Here is a 27,777-nt window from a genome sequence, read left to right as displayed (position 1 = left end):
CAGTCTCATGTAAATATATTATATTTCATGTCACTAGTGATGATGTTGAAGCTGAAATTTAATATTTCTGAAAATGTCTGGTGTAGGCATGCTGATAAAGGCCTCAAATGTTAGATTGGCCGTCATTTTTTTATTTCTGCATTTTTCTAGACTGGCCTGGGGGACCAAAAAGATACCGGTTCCACTGGGATCCTGAAGAGGGCCAGTCCTACTCACTGCCCAGGCATAAATGGGCAAATGCCAGGCAGCTTCATGCACTTGGACATCAGGAACCCAGGGAAACAGGCAGAGATGGCCAACAACTTCAGGGCAGCACAAGGGCAAAACGTACCACCGACAGAGAGACAACCTCTCCCCTCCTCCCACATCCCCGTCCCCAGAAACAGGTACAGAGAGGCTGATGTCTCTTCATCTTTGGTTTTATCCCCTGAGTGTTGCATGTTAAGTAAATGAGACATCACATCCAAACAATAACAGCGATTGATACAATTCAGACTTTGGCTTGGTATCTAAACATGAGCTTTGGGCAGATGTGTAATCAACCCTATAGGATTCTGGGGCCTGCTGTGAACTATCAGACCTACATTTGTGTACCTAGCCCTTGTTTCTGCTGACTCTGAATTTATGGCAATAACTGATATTGGCTATTTTAATATTCCACTCACTCCAAACCTGTGCTCCCTAGCAGAGACTTGATTAGAAGTGGAATTCACCCTCTGGCTACAACTGTGCAGTGGTTTGGGCATGAATGGTGTGGGGGCGTACTGGTCAACTGACCACATGTTTGGTGTTCCATCCAGAATTGTTTCAAAATATGCGTTAAGGGAGCCAAAGCTTGAAATGAAGGCCAGGATTGCCCAATCGTCTTACAGAAGCAAAAAAGAGAGAGAATGAGATAGTTATAGTAGGTTGTAGGGGTGTAACGGTACACAAAACTCACGGTTCGATATGTACCCCGGTTTTAGGGGCACGGTTCGGTACGATTTCGGTAATGCAGAAATAAAAGAAAGATAGAAAATAGCATTTTGGTCTATTTTGAAAAATGTAAACATCCAACAATGGCTCATTGACCAAAACTATAACTGAAACAGTTTATTTTTGCTGCAGTGGAAACTATTACTGAAACCTTTTAGTTTTTCTGCAGTGGAAAAGGAAAACAAGCTTTCTGTTTCCTGAAAGGAGTCAGAACACCTGCTGACAGCTGTGTTATGCTGATTTATGGTCTAACTGTATATAAAGTAGTTGAAACTAGCTCCACTTCTAGCAACTACAACAGTAACATGCTGCTTACTGATGCTTCAGTATAAATAATCTAATAATATATATATAATAAATGGAAAATTTAAAGCCATGTTAAAAGTCCATGTAACTGAGAATTGCAACTGCCTTATTTGAGCTGGATTGAGTCTCTTCCTTGTGTGTTTGATGTTTGTGTTCCCTATCTGTTGTTTTTATTTCTACTTAAACTGTAACTGGTGTGCTGTTTTGGCCAGGTCTCCCTTGGAAAACAGATTTCAATCTCAAGGGACTTCCTTGTTAAATTAAAAAAAAAAAATCAGTTAGAGGGACCAAACCACTACTTTTACTTTTATACTTTTTAACTATATTTTTCTCTCTCAGAACTGGTTCTTACGACGTGCTGTCCGACCACGTCAGAAATCACGTGTTTTTATCGTTGTTCCAAGTGGCGTCACTCAAAGGTGAAGTGAAAAACCGACCATCACAGAGAGGGGAGGGGGACGGGGAGATGTGATATTGTTTTGCTACAACGATAACAGAGCATGTTTTAATAATAGTGTTGCACTAGGTAAGTGTTACAACAGGGTAACCAGGCTACCTTGGCTAAGCTGGCTAGCATACATCCATAAGCTCAAGTATATCCAGCTGTAGCCATGCTATAGCTAAGTGATGCGTACATCCATACAGTGACAGTTCTGGGTGAATACACGTACCGCTACACCCCTACATCCCTAGTATGTTGGTGTTGTTAATTGGTAAACGTTTTTGTTTATTGGACTTCTCCATGTCCTGCTTGACTGTTTCTAAGCCCCAGGCCTCTCCCCGTTGACCCTGTCTCTATTGACTGGCCAGGCTAGTGGATGTGTTAGTGTGACATGCCCACTTTGTGTCAGACAGGAAGATGAGCCTTGATGTGTTTAGTTTAGTTTATTTGTACATATATATATAAAAAAAAAGACAGTAAGAATTTAAAAAAGTTTGAACATTGTGCAGAAGAGGTTGGAAGCCAATAATGGCTTATGAAGATACCTCCCCTATATAAATATCAATAATCATACTTAAAAAAAGAAAAAAAAGATTTAAAAAAACAATGATCGCAAAATCATCAAAGTTTCAAGACTAAGCAGTAATGCAAAATTGATAGAAATGTCCAATTTACATAGAAGTTTATGTTTACAAGTTGTGATGAGTCACAATGAATCCATGAAGTGTTATAAATCTTTGCTAATTATAGTCCAAATGTGCGCTAACGTGTTTTGTTTGATGTTTCATGTGCAGTACACTCTTTGATAGTCCTTGGGCCAAACTTACATGCGCGTGCAAACTGTTCCACACAGAACAAGCAGAAAATGCATCCAGGGACAAGCCTAGTGCACTGATAAATGATTATGTAACAGTAAAGAGGATTGGGGCGAGGCTTATGGGCAGAAAATTATGTCATTAGAAACTGAATTTGAGTAATGTGTATTTGAATTTGAATTGCTCAAGTTGAATAATTGCATTAAAAAAACAGAATTTAAATCACATAATTTGAATTTGTATTTTTAACTTGAGTAATTGCATTGAAAAACTGAATCTGAATAGCATCATTTGAAATTGAATTTATTAGTTTGGAACTGAATTCCAATAAACTTGAAACTGAATGTAATATTATGAAATTTAATTCAGTTGCTTTAAAACTGTATTTGATCCTCACAGAAAATTCAACTCTCTATATGGGCTACCTCAGATTCAGTTCACTGAGACACACATCTGGTCATTGAGGAAGAGCAATCGAATGCAGATTCACAGATTCATACATGTTATACATTTATATAAACCTGTGAATCGAGCCTTTGCTTCTGCTTCAACATACTGAAAACTAATGGTGTTCAGCTCAGAGTGTCATGTCCAGAGAACTGAAGTGAATTGTGCAATTTCAAAAATGAGGCACAAAACTCAAAAGTAATTTTTCTCTGAAATGGCTGGACATAAAACTACAATTTTTACATAGAATAGAGAAACACTTTAGGCTCTTGAAACATCAAGCTCCAATTGGTCGTTGATATCGTTGAGAGAAAATAGTCCTTACAGTATGTGAAAAGGAGTTCTGTGAATCTGCACTCAATTAATCCTCCTCAACAACCGGATGTGTGTCTCAGTGAACTGAAATTGAATGGCCAGAACTTAATTTGAATTGTGAGTACTGAATGTAGAAGTATAAAGAAAACTAATGAATTCAATAAACTTGCTTCTTCAAATGATGCTATTTGGATTCAGTTTTCCAATACAGTTATTCAAGTTAAACAATACAAATTCAAATTATGGGATTAAAATTCAATTTTTTAATGCAATTATTGAAGTTGAGCTATTCAAATTCAAATATAAATTATTCAAATTCAGTTTCTAATGACACACATTTCTGTCCATAGAGGCTGTAGGCAGTGCCTAAGCACTCTTTCCTTCATTTTACACAACTATTGGTTACTGTCTGTCTCAAGTCTGTGTCTGTCAGACTGCACAGTACAGTCTACAAACTGAGGAGCTCTTCATCAAATTCGTATAGAGGCGTGATACCACAGTATACAATCATTCAAAATATGTCAGGATATTACAATTTTTAACATGAAAACAACAAAGATAGATCATAAAATGACTATAATCCATCAACAAAACAGGATACAACTGCCAAGAGCGTGCTTGATCCCAGGCGTAGGGGTTTTGGGAATTTTAAACACCTCACTCAGCTCTTTCCTTCCTTCTCTCATCATCACGTGAACTTCACGTGCCACTGGTCATGTATGATGTGTGAGGGGTGTCTCTGGGGAGCATGCAAGACTGAACATGTTTTGAAACGAGAGTGAAGTTGTTCCTACTTCTTTGTGAGTGTGTGTTCGTGTGTGTGTGTGTGTGTACTTTTTCCCACTACGGACAACAGAGCGGCTGCTCTCACATCCCAGTCCAGGTCTTAACCAGATTTGAAACATCTCTTTTTTTCACACTATGTTGACGGCTATCTCAGCACACTCCCACCACAATAACAAACTCTGAGTTGACACTACACGGCCGCTTAAAAAAGTTGCATAACATTATATAACTGTGTGGTCATATTAGCCGGGCCTCTTTGTTGCTCCATTGACCTTTCAGATTACCTCCCTGTCTTTATCCCGCTCAAATTGGCTTTTGTTTTGAAGTTGTTGACAAGAGGCTCCTCTCTTCTCTCTCACCATGAAACAAGCAGCTTTCTTAGTGCTTAGTGCTACCTGGCATTACATTTTCGTTTGAAGCATTTAAGTGTTCAGTTTAAAAAAGGGACTCTTGTTTGCCATGTAAACCCAATAACAATACATAGTTGCACTTCACATACACACTATTGGACTGCAGTGTGAGACATATTTTTCTGGCCATAGTGGCGAGGTTGCTTGACATCCCAGTGTGTGTTTGTGCATCCGTGTATGTGTGTGACCCATTCTGCATTTGCCGCATTATGTGCCCTGCTTAGGATAATGTTAACAAAACCATTTATTTTAATTTGCTCCCCACCATCTAAGATAATACACTCATTGTGTTGCAGGATTAAATATGTTTAAAAGACCTTAGCTAGAGAGCTGCTGCTCATCTCTGTTTGTTTTACATCAACCGCTGTATCAGTTTCATATTGCTTCTCACATACAAGCTAATGCTTTCACACCTTTTCTTGTCAGTTTGCTAGCGCTGAAAAAGTAGGTCACTGTCCTTTAGACAAGCCCAGGCAAGGATCTTGCGGAAAGAAAAGGGAGGAACCAATACATTCACTCACTCACACATGTACATATTCATCTAAACACATTCAAACCAACACCATTTACTTAAACATTCCCACCTGTCCTGTCAACCTTGCCTCTGTGTGTCTTTCTCTCTTATCGTCGGTCTGTCTCTGATTAGTCTTTCTTTCACTCACACCCCGAAGCAGAGCCCGTTCTACCTGTCAATACTCATCAGCGTGGGATCCATCGTGCTGATAAAGGAACAAAGAGCAGTTTCAGTGAACAAAAAAAGAAAAAAAGGAAAAAAGAGGTCTGACAAAATGAAGAGGGGAGGGGGCGTTTTGTTTTGATGTTAAAAGCTTTTCTTTCTTATCTGTCCTTGGTCAGGTACACTGTCACCACAGTAGGGAAGCATGAATAGAAAACACTGAGTCGGCATAAACAAGACACCAGAGCAACCAACTGCAGTGAGGAGGGGGGGGTCGGGGGTGGAGGGGAAAAAAGACGGCTCTGTTTTTAACATAATTACTGCCCAGCCTTTGACTCAGTCTGTTTAGAGTCACCAGGAGGGTTTAGGCTAGGCAGGCAGGCAGGCAAGCCGGAGCACAGTCCACCACTGCTCCATCCCCCTCCGACCACCCCACCACCAATCCTCTTCTCCCAAAGGAGGCATTACAGCCGGTTGTTGAAGGTCAGAGGAACAGCTACTCGCCCCCACTGTAGTCTGGGATGTCTAACCCACATCCAGCCTGCTGACATGGCCCCTTCTCAGGTGGTTGCTTTCTTTTATATTTCCATATAAACAGCAGTTGTCTATTAGTTTACCAGTATTATCATTAGTGGCAAAATTCCTTCTGAATTTGAATTAGTCTTTCCATCCTTTTTTTTTTTTTACTCCCTTCCAGACAACAAGAGGTTAAACCTCTTGCACCGACACAGGCGGGGGGTGAAAGGTCATCCTCAATGAATGGAGTCATGCAAGAGGGGAGGGTCAAATCAGGACGCGAGCAGGCATCTGGCACGTCCACCAGGTCAGCCTCAAGATCTGGCTTACGTGTCGCATAGGCAATTTATAACCACAGAAGATTGTAGCAGACGTCTCATCATCTAACAAACACGTCTTTACTGTCTGCCAACTTAGATATGTACGGAGGAGTGAGGATCTAGTATCAAAGGAAAAAAAAAACTTTTCTTATTTAATCTGTGTTTTCAGTGTGCAGCTTTGCGGCTGGCTCTGAATCACTCATTCTTTAACAGTAATGAGGGCCTCTGGAAGAAGCTCCTGCTAATGGGTGAAATATGTGCTGTGTGTGTGTGTGTATGTGTACAATGCCCTAATGAGATATTAATCATCTCCTGTTATGCAGTGGATAAGAGAGGCAAAATCAATTTCATAAGTGAGAAGGAGAGTAGGAGGCATGAAGGAATGTTTTCTGCAAACGGTCCACTGTGGTGCAAAAGTAATGTTACGCAGGCAAAGTTGGAAGTGGTTCCAACAGATCACGCGTCGATTATACTTTTTTAATGTATAGTAGCGTATGAGTGGGTTGTGTACTGTGCATCTGTCCTCCAGCAGAATGCCTGTAGGGACAGAGAGAAAAATAAACTTATCAAGAAGGAAGGAAACCCTTGTTGTGCAGCTTTGGCACTGCTGCAGTAAAATGCTTTACCCTTTGCTCACCCACACTAATAGACACTTACATAAGGCGTCCTGTTCTGCCTCAGTAGCATTTAGAGATGACACAGTCAACTCTCTCTTTCAGCCTCTTTTCATCTTTCATCATATCCCTCCCACAACTTCTCTTTCATACAAGAATTATCACTCCTTTGATATCGTTCCCTTCTCTATCTGTGAGTTATTAACACGCTCATAAAAGTGCTGAAAAGTTAGCTGCAGTGAATCGAGTGTTTGTGCCGGTGTCTCAGTAGTGACGTTTAGCTCCATATTTTATCACAATCTAAACATTGATACCGTATAGTATAAGACAAAAATGCTCCATAGTTTGGCTGAGATGTTGGGCTTTGTAAGATGCCCTTTCCTCCCTCTTTTATGTCTTTTATCTGTTCCATACATCTCATTTTCTGTTTCTCTTGGCCTTTAGCCCTTTGCCCCTTTGTCTGAGGGTCGACTGGCTAAATCCTATTCAAATCCAGAGGAGATGAAGCCACCAGAACAATGCTGAGTCTCTCTCTGCCCCGGAAAGATTACTCCATCCTCCTATAGAAAATAATACGATTTCTTATCTTTTTGTCATGTGTTTGTCTTTCTCTTTTCTCTCTTTCTATTTTTTCCTGGAACATAAACATGCATGTTTTCAGCATTTTTGTGATATTGTTTAACTTTCACAATTATTCAGTGACTACATCCATTCATAAGGTAGGAAAATGATAGCATACTCATCACTGGAATGTTCACAATGTTTCTATTGGCACTGAAATCACAGATCCACTGAACATTTGGCAGACAGTAGATGTGCAAGCCAAGGGTTGATTTTTGGTTAGAAATATTTCTGCACTGTAATGCAAGTTCAAAGCTTCATTTATCTTGAAATCACACAGGCCGCTTAGATTATATAATTATACATTTAAACTGCAGATTATAACGATAAAGCTAATCTTGCCTGTTTTATGACTTCTCACTGTGGCAGATTAATAGGCACAACACAGTAGGAAAATTCTCTGAATGTACTTTGTAACGCTCCAGTGAATTTGCAAATGGCTTCCAAAACCAGATCCTCGGTGGCTGTGAGAGTAAGCCTTTTAAAGTCCGAAGTAACTGTTTTAGAAATGTTCTGTAAGGCCTTAGTTTCATGGGTTTTGCTTTCTCCTGCTCTCAATCACTGCACATATAAATATCTGAACACACACACACACACACACAGAAACACACACAGCGTGTTGCGTAACTCAATCATAAGTCATCCCAGTCTGCTGATGACAAGCAGTGAAATACAGTCCAGAGACTGCAAACAGAGAGAAGTCTGAGAAACACCTAACACTTTGTATTCTGCGGAGCTGAATGGCTTACATCTGTTTGAATGTCAGAGCTTTTTTTCTAGTACTTGTGTATTAGTGTAGCATTTAGTTTAATACGCATATCGCATTTAAAGCTAATTTGTGGGTTTTTTTCTCTTCAAGGGAATATTTATAATAGTTTATTTTCATCAATGCTGCTTTTTTCCTATAAATATTTTCCCAATGTTGATAGTTTTTATGTAGTTTATTAGTTTATAATTCTCGAATATGATAAAAATCTGAGTTCCTTTCTTCATGTTATAACATCAAGACTACATTCACCTGACTACAGCAGTGTGCATGACATAGAAAATACAATGCTCCGTCTAATCACTGAGGTTTCTGACTTCATCCCGAGGAACGTCAGATGTTCATGATCCCACTTGTAATTTAAGGATTATCGACAGCCCTGTCTTTTAATTTGTTTGTAAAAGAAAGCTGCGCTGAACTTCTGGCATTCCGATTGATTTTATATTGACAGTTAAGTAATGTGGGAATTGACTTTTCAACATGTCTGGGCCTGCAAGGGATCGGCTAAATCAAGACATGAATAAGAGCCGAAGATTGAACGGCTAGCAACTTCATTAGAACACATTTCAGAGATTCAGCTTGAATTAACTATTTTAAACAGCATGCCACACCCAGGCTGCTGGAACCAGTGGGCCCAGTTCCACTCTAAGCTCCTAGAAACCCACAACGCTATGTGTGTGTCCTTCAGTGCATGTGTGTGTGTGAGTGTGTGTAGACATGCGCATCCCTAACAATAGAGCTGTGTGGACGAACGGTGCAGGAGGACAAGACAATCGATCGAGCAGCTCTACAAGTGAACAAGTTTGTGTGTTTTCCTTTTTTTTAAGTCTCATTTCTCTGCTTCTCTCTCTCTCATCTACACACACACATACACACACACACACACGTGTACTTAGGTCACTTTTGGGGACATTACATAGACTTACATTCATTTCCTGGACACTTACAATGTCCCTAACCACTACATGCCTGACCCTAACCTTAAACCTTACCCTTACCTTAACCACCCAAAAATCAGCATTTTACCAATCAGAGACATGGCTTTTGTCCCCAGTTGGACAAGCTGTCCTCGATGTCTTTAGTCTGAAATTTGTCCCTGAAAGTAGCCTATGACACACACACGCACACACACACACAGACTATCATTCCATAGCCATAGTGAGGTAGTCAGGTTTCACTTAACACAGATCTGCTAATAACGCCGTTCTATTCTCACCTCCCGGCTATTGCATCATGCATCAAAGTATTTGCTATGCCCTGCTGATACAGTGTCAACGTTTACACGTATGTTTACTATATCTATATGTACAAAGTCACACGCCCACGACTACATACTGTGCAGAGCTATATCTGATGTTCATGAGTCATTTTCGTGCAGTGATACAGAGAGAGGCGGGGGAGGAGTTTGACAGCTTCTTGCTTATGTCCACAATGTTTGTTTTTTCACCCATTAGCTTGGAATCTGCGGTCTCCTCCTTCTTGCTATAAATTTATTGATTTATTAATGTCTTCCGCTCACACAGTATTCTGTTGTGTATCTATCTACAGGCACTTAAAAAAGTGGAAAGAATAGTTGAAACTTTGTAAAGACTGCTTTATTTTCAATGTTTGTCTAGTTTTACATTAATAAAGAACAAATAAACAAATGGAATGAATCAACTTTACATCCCTAAAACAAAGTTTCCATTTTACTGTGATATTCAAAGTTTAACTAGGATTAGGGCTGCGAAATTTATGTTGTTTTAAATTGGTCTTCAACTCAATTGTAGTTTATTGAAAAGTCTTAAACCAAGTAGGTGTGACTGTGACAAGGTGTTAAAAATGTGTTTTAGCCAAGAGCATTTTTTTTTTTTTGAGCAGAGTAGTCTCTTTAAACGGGAGCAGACACACACCTCTGAAGTCCTCTGACTGCTGCCAAGATAACGTGGAGATTCCGGCCTGGGGAGAGGTAAAAAGTATCCCCTCTTCATCTTAGTGGTGGTGGCTTCCAGCACCAACATGCCATTGCACAAAGCATTGAGTGTGCGACGCCGGTCAATCAGGTGCAGCGCAGGGCCCCGATCACTGCCCAAATAACCCCCGCACCAACTCGTAGCTGTTCCAGGGCATGGGAGTACAGAGCGGTTTTCACAATCTGGTTATTCTCACTCTTCTCCGATCAACTGCACTTCCGCCCACTCTTGGTTTTCATCCAGGGATGCCAGTATTCACTTTTTTTTCTTGTTGTTTTGTTGATATACAATAGACAGTGGTGTAGTCCTTCCGAGCATACCCATATTACATGAGGTTTGTGATTTATTCAGAGGGCAAAGCTGATCTCCAGTGTCAGCTTTTGCTTTTTCCTCCCTGCTTGTCCAATCTGCCTCAATCTGGTTTGGACCAAAAATCAACACCATGGTCACAATATATATACCAGCTCGTGTTTAAACTGTGTTTTGTTCACCATAATTACACATGAGAAGATTGAAGAGAAAGAGAGGAAGAGACACAGAGACAAAGAGAGAGAGAGAGAGAAGGAGGGAATTGAAGGGAAGGGCATAGAGAACCTGAAGGATAGTACCAGTAAATCTAACATTTGTGACAGTCATCTCCTGCAAAATTATTGTGGCTGGTGTAGCATCAAGATACCAGAGCGTGCTGTCCTATTTTCAGAGGGATCCATTTTCTGCCCTTTCACAGACTTGGAAATAGCCCAGTATAAACAGTCTATCATTATAAACATGAAGCTTGATTTGGCTTCATAAAAAATCTACAAGAAGACACTGAAGTACACAAAGAAATATCTCATAAACTGATTTGACTGTCACATCCATGGCTTTTTTTATTTGTGATCTTATTCTGGGTCTACAGTGACCACTTCATCTTAGGTTTAACACTGTAGAATTTGTATTCTTTTAAAAGGAAACATTAGAAGGTCTATTTACATATGGCACGCATTGTATAATTACAGGAAATGTATACAAGATGTAGTAAATGTAGTTGTAAATGGACTACAACTAAGTGATAACAATATTATCTGTCAGATTAAGACAGAGAAAAAAGGAGGAGGTGAAAAGATGAAGAGTAAGGGTATCTCTTGTCCCCTTATAAGAATAAAGGGGGACCAGGGAGTGTTTTACATTTTATAGGCATGCTGAGCTGTTGTTTCTGTCTCTGGTTTCACTTCAGCTCTCCTTAATGGGGGGATTCATGTCAGCTCCTTTACATTTCACCAGATTTACTAGAGAATGTAGATGCACCAAAGGGCACTTTAGATGCCAAGTGCATGCAAGTCTGCATGTCTTGTATGTGTGAACAAATGAAGTGAATAGTGGTATGTTGGTATTTCTGAAGCTGGTTCTGTTACAAACCTCTGAAGCCTCACTAGCTAACCCAGCCTTTGGACCTGTCTTACTACTGTAGCTGCCTTAATCAGCTACTTTCTGTCTTATTATTTAAAAATAATATCAACTTAAGACAGCAAAGATTAAGGTAATTAGTTCAGTTACTGCATTATCTGGCTATTTATTGCATAACATATAGATAGATGCTTTGGTCCTCATCAGCAGGATCTTGTACAGACACTTGTCCTACAAACCTTTTCAATATGTGTCATTAAAGAATAGGTTCACAATCGGTCTGTCTCAAAACAATAGTCAGTAATGGCCAGTATGAACAGCAGGAATGATTACAGCAAGAGAAATGTGTCAGTGTTCATTTGGGCACCTGACTTTTGTTTTAGAACAGACTTGAATATTTGTAAACCTGTCCTTTTAATACACACATTGTCTTTTGTATTTCTACAAACACAAGTCAGCTCTTTAAGATTTTGCAATAGTCAGTAAACCAAATCTGTGTGTGCGTTTGGTTAAGTGTGTCTATGAGTCTGAGAGCGAAGAGTCTTGGCTGTAGAGAGGCCTGACTGTTTGACAGAAAAACACTTCAGTCACACAAGGCATGACTTTCCCCAGGCCAGAGCTGCTAGCTGCGTCTGGCAAGCTCTCCCATCTGTCTGTCTGTCTGTGCAGGAGAGGATGGCAGCTGAAAGAGTCTGCCCTAGTCTGACCGTTGCCTGAGTTTGGCCTTGTTTGAAAATGCATGACTCTCACAGGGGGGACCAGCCAGTCGCATCCAACTAGCAGTCATTCTCATCCTGTTTTGTGCAACGCAGCCATCGTATTTCAGCATGTTTGTAAAAGAGTAAAAACCAGCAGTCGGGTGCAGAGTCAGGGTGTAATATCTTCTCAGATATCTCGTGGAACAGCAGCTCTCCGTCTCTCCGCAGCTGTCTGTATGTAGACACTAGGTTTTATCATCATCATCTCTCCAGTGTTTCCACAATGTGCTCTTATTGCCTTCATTCATCTTATTAACTATCCCATCGCTGACATTGGAGGGTGATAGAGGGGCCGTTTTCCTTTCTTTACTCCCTATAGTGTCATAGCCTACTCCTGTAGGATGTTGAAACACTGATAATTTGGAGAGAAGTGCTTGGCTTTTGTAGACACAGGGCCAGAAGATCCAACATTTTTAGATTTGGTTTATGGCTTTTTCTTTGCTGCATTAATCAGTATCCAGTACAGTCTGACAGGGGCCTTTTGGGGTCCAAAGATGGAGTGATGTACTACAGCTTTCTAGTAACTTAAGCATGGGGGTCACATCATGAAATTAAAGGCTCATTCACCACCACCAAAATTAATAGAACCCACTATCACCCTCTATTAAGTTGATTGACACGTTTTTAAATACCCAGATACTAGACAGCAACTACATGTAAGTTAGACATATCTAGTGATCCTGTAAATGCTCAGTTCATCAATGGAGTGTAAGTCTATACTTTTCGTTTTTAGTCTCTTGAGAAATAGATCGAATCATTATGTTTTATTTATTTGTCATAATATTTGATTATGTGAGCATATGGTAATTATACATGCTCATAAAAACTGCACTTTTGACTTGCAAATAAAAGTAATAATAACAGCTTTGGAAGAAACAAGAATAGTTTGAGTATCAAAGTGAGTGTGCTGTATTATTTTGAAATGCCTCGATATAAACTGTAGGTTGTAAATTGTTCTTAAATTGTGGGAACATGATAAGTGTGTCTGACCTTTGAGACACCAGATTGCTAGACACAGATCAGTTTTTAATCATAGTTTGTGATAATGCAGCTCAGGCATCAGATATTGAAGTTGAAATAGTAGTGTGAGTTGATTTAAAAAAAATCTGACTATTTATGGGCTATTACCCTTTTTATGTCATTAATATGCTACACATTTCTGTTTGGAGAGAGAGGCAGATAAAATTGGCATGCTGGCTCTGAGGGTTTGAAAGGTCCACTGTGCGACTGTGCTTTTGTTCAGTTGTTTCGCTTCAAATGTTTTCATCGTCATTTATTTCTGCATAGTTTATAACAGCGTATATAGATAAGGGTCTGCCTCTCTCTCTCTTCCACACACGTGCTCATTTACAAAGGACCATAAGTACTAGCCGCACCGCTTATTTGTGGGTGTGTTTACTTTTGGCACTGCATGTTTGGGAAGGAGGAGTCTGCGAAAATTCATCTCATCCACATGTCTCATCACACTCCCTCAAAAGTCCGCAGCCATTTTTCCACTAACTGCTCCTTTTCCTTTCTTGCACTTTTTTTTTCTGCTGTAGCTCCAGCTCCCTCATTTCAAGAAAAAGATACTGATCAGTTTATGATCAGTTTATTTTACTGGCAGGATTTTTCGTCTGTCTCATGCTGCCCTGCAGATATTTGGCTTCATGGGAGTAAGTAGAGCAGAGTGGCTTTGGAACAGTGTTGGTTTGCTTTCGCAAAACACAGGAAACCAGGCAAAGGCCTGCTTCGGCTTGTGATGGCAGAAGAGCAAATCTCAAGAGCAGGCGAGAGAGGGAGTGGGAAGTGAAGAATGAGGAACAAAATAAGAGTATGAGTGCTGCAGAAAGAGAACTGACCGCTCTGTTTGGTGCTCTCCGCCATTTTAATCTTAGTTCTAAGTTTCAAGATCAAAACTTGTTTTCTTTTTCAGTTTTATCCACTTCGGTTGCTATTTTGTGTTATTTCTGAATTGTATATCCAAGTCTGTCTTGTGACATTATCCCCCCCCCTTTGTCTTGTTTAATTCAGAGGGAAACAGGTTTAGTTGATGATATGCAGAATGAACTTAGCAGGCTCGATTTGATCTGGTTTCCCTTAACATCCGCATAACAAACAGTCAGCTCAGTTGTTCGTAGAAGAAGATGACGTGTCTCTGTGATTCTGGAGAGGCAAAACCTCAGTCTAGCCCAAAGTGGTTTGGATTATTTAGATACGTGAAAATATGATTTGAATGGATGTCAGATAGGGTTTTTCAGTAAGAATAAAAAAAACAAACAAACAACTCAGCTGGCATGCTAAATCAACTTGTGAATGAATGAATAGTTTTATTTCCGTGTCATTTACATGTCCCATCCCCTAACAACAAACCAAATATTCCGGCATGTTAACCATCATCTAACAACACAATACATAAATATAAACATAAACATAAACATCATCCAAACATCTATCTACTAAAGGAAGGAATTTCTGTATGTATGTATGTATGTATGTATGTATGTCCTTCACGTATCTCTTGAAGCGTTCATCCGATTGACTTCACACGTGGCGGGTGTATGGCTGGGGACCCAAGGGATTGAAGTGTTGAATTAGGGTGCAATTTTGACAGGTGATATGTTTACTATTGATAAACTTTGAATAAACCAGTGATCAGCGAGCCACTCCACTCTGTGTAAGGGCAGGGCGGAGCTTCAGGGCTCTGCCAACCGACTCCAGCATGTCAGGGAGAGACCAGAGACGAGGCGTGACACGAGTCAGAAAAAAGTGCTCTAAAACAAGAAAAGTACTGAGCGAAAACAGAACGAAGAGAGGACACCTTTACCCCCAGACAGAAAGCGTATTGTTAGCAGCACGTTTAGCAGATCAGAGCAAATACGTATAGACAATAGGAACGATCTAAGACCCAATGTGATCGATCCACATTATTTTAGGATGCACATCATTTTATTTTTAAATGAAGTGCTTATTTTAGGCCACCTGAAATGAGAAAAGAACATTTATCTACTATTAGAGTACTCGATCGTATTAACTGTATTTTCTCTACGTGGTTTTCGAAAATGCATAACTTTTGTTGTTTTTTTTTTTTGTTTTGTTTTTTTTTGATTGTAAATCTTCCTTATTTTCTGACTGCAAAACAGTATCATCAGCATAAAGAAGAATGTTTACAAGTACATGGCCACATAATACCTTTTTCCCCAGCTGCTTTACCTCTCTAGCCGAATCATTAATAAAAACATCAAACAATGTTTCTGATAGAACATCACCTTGTTAAACACCAGAGGGCGTGGAAAACCGTTCTGTAAGACACTCATTTACTTTTACACGAGCGGTGGGTGTCCTTTATAAAGACTTAACAGCTTGATAGAATTTTCCATTAACACCTATTTGGTAAAACTTATATTTCAGGAAATCATGATCAGCAAAATCAGTTATTGTGTTTTAATCTGTTGCTAACCGCTGTAGATTTGGTTTAAATATGATCTATACAGGCTCTTCCCCTTTGAAAATCATTGTGTTCCTCCTCTTGTAGACTGTTTTACTCTAAAAACTGTACTAATCTATTATTTAAGATGGAGGAATACCATAATCAAAACTTGTTTTCAGCAAGCAATACAATGAATCAAACATTTTGGGAGATTTCAATACTTCATTAGGCAACTCATCCATGCCAAAAGCTTTTTAAATTTAGTGGTCTCAAATGCCTTTTGGACTTCTTCTCTTCTTAGGTCTCTATTTAAAAATTCATCACTATGCCGGTAGTGCTTAACATGGTCCCTCTTCAAACAACAATATGTTCATAAAATTCATCATCAAAGTTTTCATACTGTCTTGAGACCAGAAGAAGTTCCCTCCCATTCATTTAATAACTTAACCAAGTCCGATAATATTTCTCCTTCACACCAAACCTGTATAGGAATCTTTTTAAAGCATTTTGGGCCCAAATTATTTATCTCACTCCAAAAATGTTGTGAATTCTTTGCTTGTATCTGCTCCAAATGTATTACTTGTCCTCTTTGATATCTTCGTTTGTAGAGCATTTGATTTCCTAAATTTAGGCTTATCCACATTATCATTTAACTCTGATAGTACGAGTATACAAAACTCATTGTACCATTTATCTAGCTCCTCTTGTGTTTTGTTAAAAGTTTGTAATCTCTCAATAAGTTTCAACATCGCTGTACCTCCCATATCTGAGATTAAAAAGGTATCTGGCACAGTTTGTTTCACCGACTTTTTAATCTGTTTAGCTGTAGCAAATACTTCTTGAGACTGGAGCATTTTATAACCAACACTAAAATTCATCCACAGTAATGAATGATCTGGTAACTGACAATGATCTACGATCAAATTGAACAAAGCTCTATCCTCTACCACCTGTGAAACAAGCAATACCTTAAAGGGATAGTTTGTATTTTTTGAAGTGGGGTTGTCCATAGTCAGTGTATTACCTACAGTAGATGGGGGTCGGCACCCCCCCAGTTTGAGGAAGCAGACAGGAGCACCGGCACGGAAGCTAAGCAATGTACTGCTGGGGACAGGGACAGCAGCAAAATGTATTCTAGCCACCTAAATAAAGGCCCACCTAAAAAAAAATCAATATCTGTTTAAGTGTACACCATATTTAGAATATTTTCACCGCTTTGCCTTCCTTTCAGACAGTCTTTTCCTTTAGCACTACATTTTCTCAACCATAGAACTTAAGGTATTTCTATGCATGCTGCGGGTAATATGCCACAACAGCTCTTTCTGACCTAACAGCTGATCTGCAGAGTAATACAGTGCGTGGATAAAGTAGGCCTAATCTTTCCCGGCGGGAATTTCCCTTAGCAGTGTTTTCAAGTTCAGCTTAATCAGCTGGTCAGTGTGAGATGTGGCTTAATTTACACATTTTTAGATGTATAGAGTGGTCCTTCAACTTATGCTTTTGGCAAAGAATGCCAATTTTTTCCTCTGTGGATGCACACTGCACTTTCACCAGCCATGGTTGGCCTCCTCTACCACATAGATGTGCTGCATCAACAATTTGAGTCTTATTACCTCGGCCCTGACCCTTACCTTCCATGAAAAGCTGCTTAATCTTAGCAAGAATATTTTCCCCATCTTCCTTTGGTAATCTAGCCACAATTATGGATACATCAGTTTCAAATCTTATTTTGGGCCTCACAGCTGCACCCTCTGAACTTGAACTGAGCTTCTCCTCCAATGACTCGAGGCCCATGACTCGAATGAAAGAGGACAAGCTTGTTGAGAAGGATGCAGTGTTTTAGAAACACTGTAGAAAAAGGGAAGTAAAACTAAGGCCACTACTCAGGAGAGACTTCCTTGCATTCCCCTAGCAACAACATTGTTATTGAAGGGGGACTGATAGAAGTTGTGAGGGAAGTTGCTATAGCTACAAGCTAATCTTGTTGTGTAGGCTGAAGTGACAGTGGGGTAATAAAGTAAGGTACTGGTACACATTAGCCAGTTCACCCACAGACATGAACACTGGAGGTGTAATGTATTGGTAAATTATGCAGTGAATGCTCCATCTACAGATGACTAATTAAGGTTTCTTTAACTGTTTTAAATAGTTTTAGGTGTGCAAGAAATTGTGGTTAGGATTTAATGTCTTAAAGTGGGATGGAAGTAGTAGGCAGGGTGACATTAGGCATAAGGTAATGGATGCAACTTACCAAACATGCAACTTGTTGGAGGGTTTTGTAAGGGGTAAAGGCAGGACTGCTTGTGTGGGACACTGCAAAAGTAATTATCTGAAATATCGCCATGTCTAGCTGTTTACTTAAGATATGGCCACAGTATGTAATTCAGGTAGTGCGTCATGAATCTACTCTGTCATCAGCCAGTTGATTGCATGTGCTGAGTCAACATTTACTCACGGGAACCTGCATTACAAGCGCACCTCTGATGGTGACATGGGATGTTTGCTGTAAAAGTGAAATATACAAGTGTATATGATCCTGTCTGCGTAGTTTATCACGGACAGTGTAGACGTGGGGAGTCAGACATCACTGAGGGAATCATGCCTTTTGCTCTGTGTCTATCCTCTATTATTTTGCCCGAACAAAGCTGTCCGTTGTTTGCGCTTGGCCCTAAGGCTACAGATTGCATTCGAGGATCAAGAGAGAGAAAGAGAAGGCTTTTTGTCCAGGGACTGAATAGCCATTACACTCACAGCCCACATTAAAGAGACACAGCTCCTGCCTACAACAGCCTCTCCCTCTCCAGGGGGTTCAGAGCCTGGGGACTTGCGTAAGGGTCAACATGTGTATAGACTGCACAGTAATGAATGAATTACAAAGATGCACACACACGCACAACACAATATCAATACATTTTTATTAATTCTGTATTTATAATACATGCTGTTCTCTACAGAGACATGTCATAAATACAAAAACAGGAAAAATAGTAAGAGAGAGCAATGAGGGCAGAGGCAGGGGATCACAGCTGTAAAACATGGGGGCACAGGCCTGTCAGGTCAGAGGATAGAGTGTTTACTGCCAATCATGGCCATCTGCCTGCAGAGCGAGCAAGGTAGTGAGAGAGAGAGAGACGGAGGACATTACGTAATACAGTCAGGGTTTTCACTACTATTATAACACTTAGGCGCAGCGCCCAAGTGTTTTTTCGCAGCGCCTAAGCCAAATGAACAGAAAAAAAACTATATTAAGAGTTTTCTACCATGTTTTTCTGTCATTTATGATCACGCTAGCTTCTCTGTCCTCTCCTATGCTCTTTTTGTCGGTGTTTGACCGAGGGTGGGGCTCAGCTCCTCCACACACACACACACACACACATACACACAGCAGGGAGGCCGTGGTGGAGACAGTGAACCAGGTAAAGAGAAAGATAAAAGTTGATGACAACTACATTTGTTACTGTAACTGCAATAAAAAGTAAAAAGCCAATACGTACTTTATCAAACCACCTGTTCAACAAGCATAAACATGTACAAAAGTGATATTTTCTACTGCTTTGTCCGCAGTCTCCCAATATGTTTTACACGACCACAGTGCGCTGGTGAAGTTAATAGCGAAAGCTGTCTGTATGTAGCCTAACTGTTTAGATTAGTTTGTAATATATATTAAAATTTGGTAAAGTCTTATAAACTTAGCTACTGGCTGAGATGGCAGCTCCCTTCCCAAACCAGCCCCTCCTCCCTCTACCAGCGGTACCTGCAGGCAGTGAGTCACACCAGCAGGAGAGGGAGGAGGACAGAGGACAGGAGGAATGACTGACACTGACTGATGTCTGCGTTCTCCATTCTTTCTAAACATCACACAGTATTTTGATGTTGGGGAATATTATTTATTTTACTGATATTTTTAGATTTCTTTCCAGTGAGATATTATTGAGTTTTTTATCGTGGCTTCGCTGTTTTAAACAGCACTGTTGCTGCTATAAAAACAGTATTTTGTCAACATATTTAAATCTATTCTAATGCTATTCTGAATTTATTCTTTTTTTAAAATGATGATTCATACAACTCAATTATTTAATAATGAAAAAGAACCGATAAGAGTATTAATAAAGAACTGGACCAATAAGAGCATGGATAAGATAAAGATCAAATTTTAACCATACTCATCCCTATAGCGACAGTCTGGAGGCAGGATGATAGGGACGGAGCCATTGAGAGCAGTGGGTGTGTTATTAATAGTGGGTATGGATGGGGCAGACATCATCAACACCAGCCTGGTCAGCCTCAGCTGTCACTACATTACCTCATAATAATACAGGATATACCAGTCAGACCACATCATACCATTCGCATCACTGCACTTTTCAAAAGCCCTCATCTTCTTCTTTATCTATGACATCTCATGCTTTAGGATAACACACACTGGCTCATCTACATAAACAGTGCACAGTCCAAATTCCCCCCACAGCCAGTCGGGATCCTTTGAGCCTTAAACAGACTGAAAGGAAAAAAAAAGAAATAGAGATGCATATCAGAACACATGACAGAAAAATGTATGGTTAACAATGCTCTTGTGGTTTCGTGGTTGCCGTCTCTTTCTCTGTCAGCCCTCCCTCACGATCTCTCCCTCCTGAGTGTGTGCGTGAGGATGAGCGATGTGGGCATATGTTTTTAGAGATGAGTTAATGAAAAGCTTTGCCTAAGGAAAAGTCTATCTCACGACTGGAATCACCTATTTTGGGTGCGCATATCTCTACCGCTGTGTGTATTTGCATTTGTTTGCGTTCGGCAGAGATAAAAAAGAAAAACAGACAGAGAGAAAAAAAAAAGCAACATGAAAACACAGTCGGTCAGTGTGTATCCTATCAGGACTCAAACACAGCACACAGAAAATTGATGTTTACACATGTGACGCTGCTTTTCGACTCCTTAACCGCCAAGGTCACACAGCGGTGTCCGTGCCAATCTGAGAAACACACATCTGCTTTGGATATGAAGAAGCAGACACAAACACGTAAGCGGTACAGTACATACAGAGACACACAAATACACTCTGATGGCTGTTTTGGGGATCAGGTTGATGACATGATCACATTGGATGGATAAGTGCTATTTAAAGCGACCACGACTGGGGCTGAGAGATGGGGGGATCATTGTTGGCAGCGACAACAAGACCTACCATGCTGAACTCAACACAGCCGTGAATCATGCTGATACAAAATGTAGGCTATAAGCTTCTTGGACAGCCAACTTATAACAATGAAATCTACGGATACTGCCCAACCCTTTCCACTCTGTCTTCCTCTTTTCTCTTTAGTTTCTAAAACTGGCTTCTTCCAAGCAGCCTGTGTGACACACAGTATTTTTCTAGGTAAACAAGATAGACCTCTAGTGTGTTGTCCAGGGCTTAAAGTGATAATCCACCTAAAATCTGTCTTTTGAGAACGAAACAATCACCCCCTGTAGCTACAGACTTGGAAGGCTGTTGTAAAATGTCAGTGGTTTTGCTTCTTTACAGAAAGAAAAGGGTTGTGTGTGAGATGGCGGGGGGGTTGTGAAGTCATGCTCTGGCAAACTGAGTCGTGGCTTTGCCAAACAGGTGGGATACACACACATGCAGGAAGGGTCAGTGATTAGATTAGGTTAGGAAATAGAAGTAAGAAGTTCAGTACATCAGTGATAAACATGTCAAGTTTTTAGACATGTGTGGCCTCTTTGTCGCATTTTAGAGTTGTTATGTGTGTTGGCCTGGATCTGAAGTGGGCTTCTATTGAGCGCAATGTGTGCTAATAAAGCAGGCAGATCCCAGGGATTTCAGTTGGGCTGGTAACAGGAGCAGAGGTGTCGTGTTAAATATAGAGTCTCTCGTCTCCCCAACAACAGCACAGAGACCGCTATAGTACTGGATGGGAGGTGATGGTGTGGGGTGCCAAACAGAAACTCAGCAGCATCATATCACCATTTTCAGTATCAAAGTCCAAGTGTCCTCTTGGGAGTTCATGTGGAAATGTACTGTGTTGGAAGTTTTTTTTTTTTTTTTTTTTTTCAAGTGTATCCAAGTACTGGAAAGTTAATTATGAAAATGATTCCACTAAAATCTGTCTGAACATGGACTCAAAGTAATTTACTGTTACTTGATGAAATGATGGTGATATTGGAATCATCGCTTATTTGCTCACACAATACACAGATACACACGTGCATGGATACATGTTACTTCCCTCTTTTCCACACTTTGACTTTGTTGTTGCTACTTGTGTCTTGGCTTGGCTCAAAGCCGTAGGCTCTCTATCTCCCTTTCTCTCTGTATGTGCCTGGGCCTGGTTTGTTGACTTAAGCTGGCCCATGTGTTGTGCCTCTGCCAGAGGGGAGGGTTCTTGGCCCAGTCAAGGCCAATACAAGTTGAGGGAGGAAGGAAGGTAAGGAAGGGGGTGGGAGGTGAGTGTATGGTTTTGTTTGTGCATGTACTAAAGTGTGCCAAATGCTCCAACCAGAGGCATCCACAAATGCATGTTCTGCACACACACACACACACACGCGCTGGTACAGTAAATAGGGTGAAGACTTCCCCATTGATGCATAGTACCTGTCTCATAAAATGCACATTTGTCAGTGACAGGGCTCGTAAATTTGACAGCTCCAAGTATGAATGGTGTCACTACACTACATTAAATAGCTCAGTTACCACACAGTGTGTGTATGTGCCTACACATGTTCATATGCACATTTGGGGGATGGGCTGTTATATTTACTGTGCCATCATTAGATTTACTGCATGCCATAAATGTACCATGGTTTGACTGAAAGGCTCTTGTAAACATCCAGATTTGGGAAGTCAAAAACCAAAAACCCAAACACACACACACACACACACACACACATATATATATATATGTATATGTGTGTATATATATCACACACACACACACACACACTCAAACAGAGAGACAGAAAGAGAGACCAACTTTGTTGTCAACAGTCTTTGCTCTCCAGTTGCCTCTTTCTAGGTGCTAAATAAAGGCATCCCCGGTTTAACTTGCTCCAAAATAAAGCTCCCACACTTCCCATAAGAAGATGCAGACAGATCTCCTGTTGCTTTAGTGCAGTCACTATTTAGCCTGTCCTTCATTCCCTCCTTGTTTAATGGCTCCATAATTATTTCACAGACAGACGAGAAGTGATGGAGAGAGAAGCAGACAGTATCATTTAGCGTATCTGCAGGCACTGATGTGTTCATCAGCAGTGATCAAGAATGGCGGGGCACTTATCGAAGCAAGCTAGTTTTATGATGGCAGAATGTGGCAGCCATCTGCTTCTTACTCGGCGTAAACATTGATATCAAAGTCGGTCTGATAGCAACAGGTTAGCTTTACCGCTGTCAGCATGAATAAGAGTCAATCGGCAGTTGGCCCTCTGAGACAGAGTGTCTAAAACATGCTGTTAAGCCAAGTCAATTTTATTTTTATTGCCAGCAATTTAATATCCTCTGTCCTTAAACCCTCGATTAGAATAAGGAAAAACTCCCTAAAATAAAAGGGAGGATCATTCTCCCATGTGTACTGAATAGAACACAAATTAACAGAATACAGCATTGAACAGAGAAACAAAATTATAATGGATTTATAATTTACATGAAGAATGTGATAAAGAGGATGCCAAGCAGTTTCCAGTTAGGGTTGTTTATTGCTTAACACGTGCACACACAGACACTCACAAACACTCGCACCAGATGTAATGAAACTGCAGTGGAGCATCAGAGTTCTGCCAGGAAGCAGAGGAAAGGAAAAACCTCAATGTCAGGAAATCAGGGTTTGGTGGGGGGTATTAATGGGGTCTGGTGTGTGCCCGTATCTGTGTGTGTGTGTGTGTGTGTGTGTGTGCGTGAGAGAGAGCGAGAGAGAGGGGGATACTAAAGTTTGAATTAGCCCTGGAATCAAGTAATAGGCTGGTTGTCTTCCAGTGTGTGTGTGTGTTTTCTGATCTGCCTCACTGATACACACAAATACACCAAAAACAGACATGCATGACTGTCAGTGGTATGTTATTAGTATACCACTTTTCCACACCATAGGCAGACCAAATGAGACTTCACAAGGAGTCCGTTTTCCCATTCGCGTTTTGATGGTTTGAAAGCACCATTTATTTAAGTCCAGCGTCAAGCTGACAACACGTTGTCCGTGTTGGCAAGAAAATGAGAAAAACAGCACAGAAATGTTATTAAGAAAGAGGCAGAGGCACATAAATCAAAAGTGTGTCCCTGGCTGGCCCTGTTTAGCGCTGAAAACAAGGCTAATGACTGAAACAGGACACGGCTAATCTTGTTATCTCTTTATCTCTCGTCCAGACTGTGTGTGTGTATTTATGCATGTGTGGTGAGTCTTGTGTACATGTTTGTTATCCGCCTCTCCTCTGGGTATGTTCTCTGTTTTAGCTGTGGTGTGGATATTATTCTTTGCATACTGTGATTACTGGCACTTTATAATTATAACGAAACTGTTTTGCCAGCTGCCCACATTGTACTACAGAGTTCACACGCACACACATTTCAGCGGTGTTCTGAGACGTTAAAGAGTAAAAAACCGGCATCTTTTGAGTGAACATAGCTGTGGACAATCAGACAGTCTCTGAGAGATTCCTTCATATCTGGTGCATTCCTCGGTGATCTGTTTGCTTCCCATCCAACACATTCTCATCAGCGTGGGAGCCGAGCCACTTTTTGAACTTTTTCTGTGTCCATGAAATGTTTTAGAGACTAGTCACTTCTAACAGTGTGTGTATGTGCGCAGGTACACGTACGCTCACTGATTTACAGTGTACTTCTGTATGTGTTTGTGGACTCCAGAGTGAAGTTTTTGCGTTGTGTGTGTGTGTGTGTGTGTGTGTGTGTCTGTCTGTACTGAGACTCAGAGTGGATCTCTGCCAGGCCTTAGGGCTTGGCTGGGAGAATGCCTCAAACCAGTTTACTCTGGTTGTGTAGTGGAGAAGTCTGGGGGCGGGACAAGGACCTCTTAAAGCTGCAGACCATGTGTATCTTCCACTCTGTGTGTCTTTGTGCATCAGTGTGTGTGTGTGTCAGTTTTGTGTTAGTGGAGCTGTGTTAGTGTGTCTGTTCATATGTTTATATTCTCCAGGATTTGGATGTTGCATACATCCATACAGTGCATGGTAGATATATATTCGCTTCACTGTATTGGTTTTGACAGCTTGCTTTTTTTGGGATTTAACATGAGAAATGTATGATGCAAATCAGTGTGTGTGGGAGTGCACAAGTGTGTGGGTGAGTCCTTGGCCCTGCCTTAAATAATTTTCCCTGCGTTTTGCTTTCAAAGACGATAAGAACAGAGGTGAAGAGTGCAAGATAGAATAGATTGAAGGAATAAGTTACGCAGAAGTCTGCGCTTCATTGCAGGGTGACACAAATTACTGTTGTGCTCAGTCACATTTTTATTAGATTGCCGGATGCCAAAGCATACTCTATGGGCTCACTGTGCATGTGTGCATACTTTTGAGTCTGCACTAAGTGTATGTGTACTCTGCCAGTTCAAGTGGGCAGTATAAATAAGGTTAAAGCTGAGGGTGGACTGCTCAGCATGGGGTGTACTGAGCAGGAAGAGAGGAACAAGCGTCTCTCTCCTTCTAGAAGCGGTGGTTGCACAAGCAGTGCAGAAATGCACCACAAAACCTTTTCACTCTCAACGCTTTCCATCACACATGCACATAACTCAAACACACACACAAACAGTAAGTTACCCAAGACGTGCTGTACATGTACTTTTGGGTCCCGCTGTGCTCTGGCTATTTCTTTTGTTGATTTTGCTCGTTACATCATCCAAATTTCATCTACCATCTCTGTTGATATTTTTGGGGGCTACAGAGATTTGTAGTTTTCTCTAGTGACTTGGCCAGGCTTTTGCTTCTAGAATAATTTTCCATTAATCTCATAAACAGTCAAAATGAAAAAAGTATTTCACAGAGTGCGGCTGAAGAATGGCAGACAAGAGCACTGCTGATAATCTACACTTGACCTTTTCCTATGTGATCAATCTGTATTTTTGTGTTTTGCAGGAAGCCCTCAGGTCATGCTGATAAGGAGGTGATGGCTGCCACCGTCCTGACTTCACTGTCCACATCCCCTTTGGTGCTCTACCCTTCTTCTGCACCCACAGGTAACACCACTGTCTCAGTGTGTTCATCTTTGCACATACTGAACCTGCAGCTGAAGCTACTCCATCAAATACTGTCTCATCCACTGTATTACACAAATCGAGATTACTCACTTTAAATCACACTGAGGTTTCTCACTCTCAGACAGGTGAAGCAGGAAGAAAAATTCATCATACATCATTTGGTGTTTTCCCTGACTAAGGCGCCGATCAGATAGAGCACTTTTTGCAGGTTGCAAAACACGAGGCGCATAGCACTTCCTTTTTTGTTGAAGCCTACAATTTAAAAAAAAGAGCAGCTTGCTGTGTCTTTTTTATTATTGTTGCTAGGCAACCACCTGTCCTTAGCCTAACTGTTATTTTGCTGTGAATTAAATTCACAGATCTGTACCTACTTTTATTTTTTTAGATAGTTATTGATCATGGCAACTACAGTTGGTCAAGTCATATAGCTCTGGGTATCCAGCAACAGTCACCAGTAGTTTGTCCTCCATGATTGTTGTCTCTACTTGTTGTCTTCACCACCACAGAAGGCTCGCCTCTCAATTCATCCGATTGGACAATGGGGAAAAAACACAAATGATCAAGTTTTTTAGCTCGAGATGTTCAGGGCGCTCCTGCAAAAACGCGAGGCACTCAGCAACGCAAAAGCAGTAAACCAAAAGCTCCAGGCTGATAAAAAGTGCTCTGTCTGATTAGGGCCTTATGGTGACTTAGCTGATGAGTTGTTTATGTTTGAACCTGTATTCACCTAATGGAAGGGAGTCTTACAGTATTATAAGCGCTATCCCCTTATCTTTATACATGCATGTCTACCCAAGCACAGCACCTGTTGCCAACTGTTCAGTCTTGACCATAGCACCACAGCTCCTTTTGTTGTTTCCAGTATTGCCGTGGTTGCCGTCATCTTGCCAACTCTGCCAGACGGTCAAAGTCCTGTCAGCTTTTTTTTGTTTTTTTTTTAAAATTCTGCATTAAACGAAGGCTACTGTTTTTGCACCCTGCGGTGTTGTTTTTGTCATTGTAGAATTTAGCAGTCATTAGTATCAGAAGATACTTTGGGTTTGAGAGAGCTAAACATGGGTTTTGTATGGACAAAACAAGACATTTGAAGTCATATTTCAGATATTTTATAGACAAAACAACTAATCATAATGACAATAATCGTTAGGTGTGGCCCTAGTTTTGAGTTGCAGTAAATGCTCTATTGTATAGTCCAACCCCCACTCACTCCACGCCTCCCCTAACACATTAAAAATTGTTTTTTGTGACAATTTCCCCATGTTGTATCTTTTAGAAGTTGAAATAGGACTGGCCATGCTGTCTGGCCCACTCAGGGTCTTAGTAATTCTGTGAAACAGAAATCCTCATACACAGAATGATTTATGCTACATATTCATATGAGCTTAATTTTCTATAGAAAATAGTTATTGGTTGGTATAAGTTAATCCCCAACATGCACAATATTACGCTTGGCACTATCTGGGGGTTTATGTTTTGTCTTTTAGTATGTTGAGCTGCAGTTAAAGTCAGTTCAAACCAGCGGGATTATAGAGTCTTATAGGTTAAGCCTTATTGGATTGGTCAAAAGGCCAAAGTGTATAGAAAGGGTTTGGGGGCCACAACTTAGAGAAATAGTATAGTATCTTGTCCAATCAATTAAAGCCATGGTGGGCTTAATGGGCAGAGTTCAGTATAGCTAAATGAAAAATGTTGGGGACAGTGCGGTATCTACTTAATGTAAGATTATTTAAGAGTATTAAAGATATTAGAATGTATGCATCAAACAGGCTGTCATGGCTTAGAGCTTCTGAACGATTCCACGTTTTCATTTCCATTTCAGAGGTAGGATTTGGTCAGGATTGTTGATCATATTGTCCATGTATCATGTAGCCAAGATTTTTTTTTTCCTTCAGGCTTTTCAAAGTAGTGCACAATTATAATTATGTTTACATTTGGCTTTCTAAGCTCCTGTTCATATTTGTCTAATATTAAAATATTTTCAACCATTCACTTCCAAGCTGCCTTCCCTCAGGTGATAATCTGAAGTTAAAGGGGAACTGCACAGACTTTACTCATCAACATCTGTTCACAGGTCTT

General features: G+C 40.5%; 1 protein-coding gene across 2 annotated transcripts in view; it reads left to right on the top strand.

The window, feature by feature from the left end:
* The window catches only part of slc2a4rg (SLC2A4 regulator), a 42,442-nt gene that overhangs the window by 1,899 nt on the left and 12,766 nt on the right, over positions 1-27,777 (top strand). For both annotated transcript variants that reach the window (XM_067592489.1, XM_067592490.1), the window contains exons 2-3: positions 151-386; positions 25,580-25,680. In XM_067592489.1, coding sequence (XP_067448590.1) covers positions 151-386; positions 25,580-25,680 — 337 coding nt within the window. The remainder of the gene's footprint in view (positions 1-150; positions 387-25,579; positions 25,681-27,777) is intronic.

The sequence above is a fragment of the Thunnus thynnus genome, chromosome 6, assembly GCF_963924715.1.
Source record: "Thunnus thynnus chromosome 6, fThuThy2.1, whole genome shotgun sequence".
NCBI lineage: Eukaryota > Metazoa > Chordata > Actinopteri > Scombriformes > Scombridae > Thunnus > Thunnus thynnus.
The sequence above is the reverse complement of the archived record's forward strand: the minus strand, read 5'-3'. Positions and strand labels throughout refer to the sequence as shown.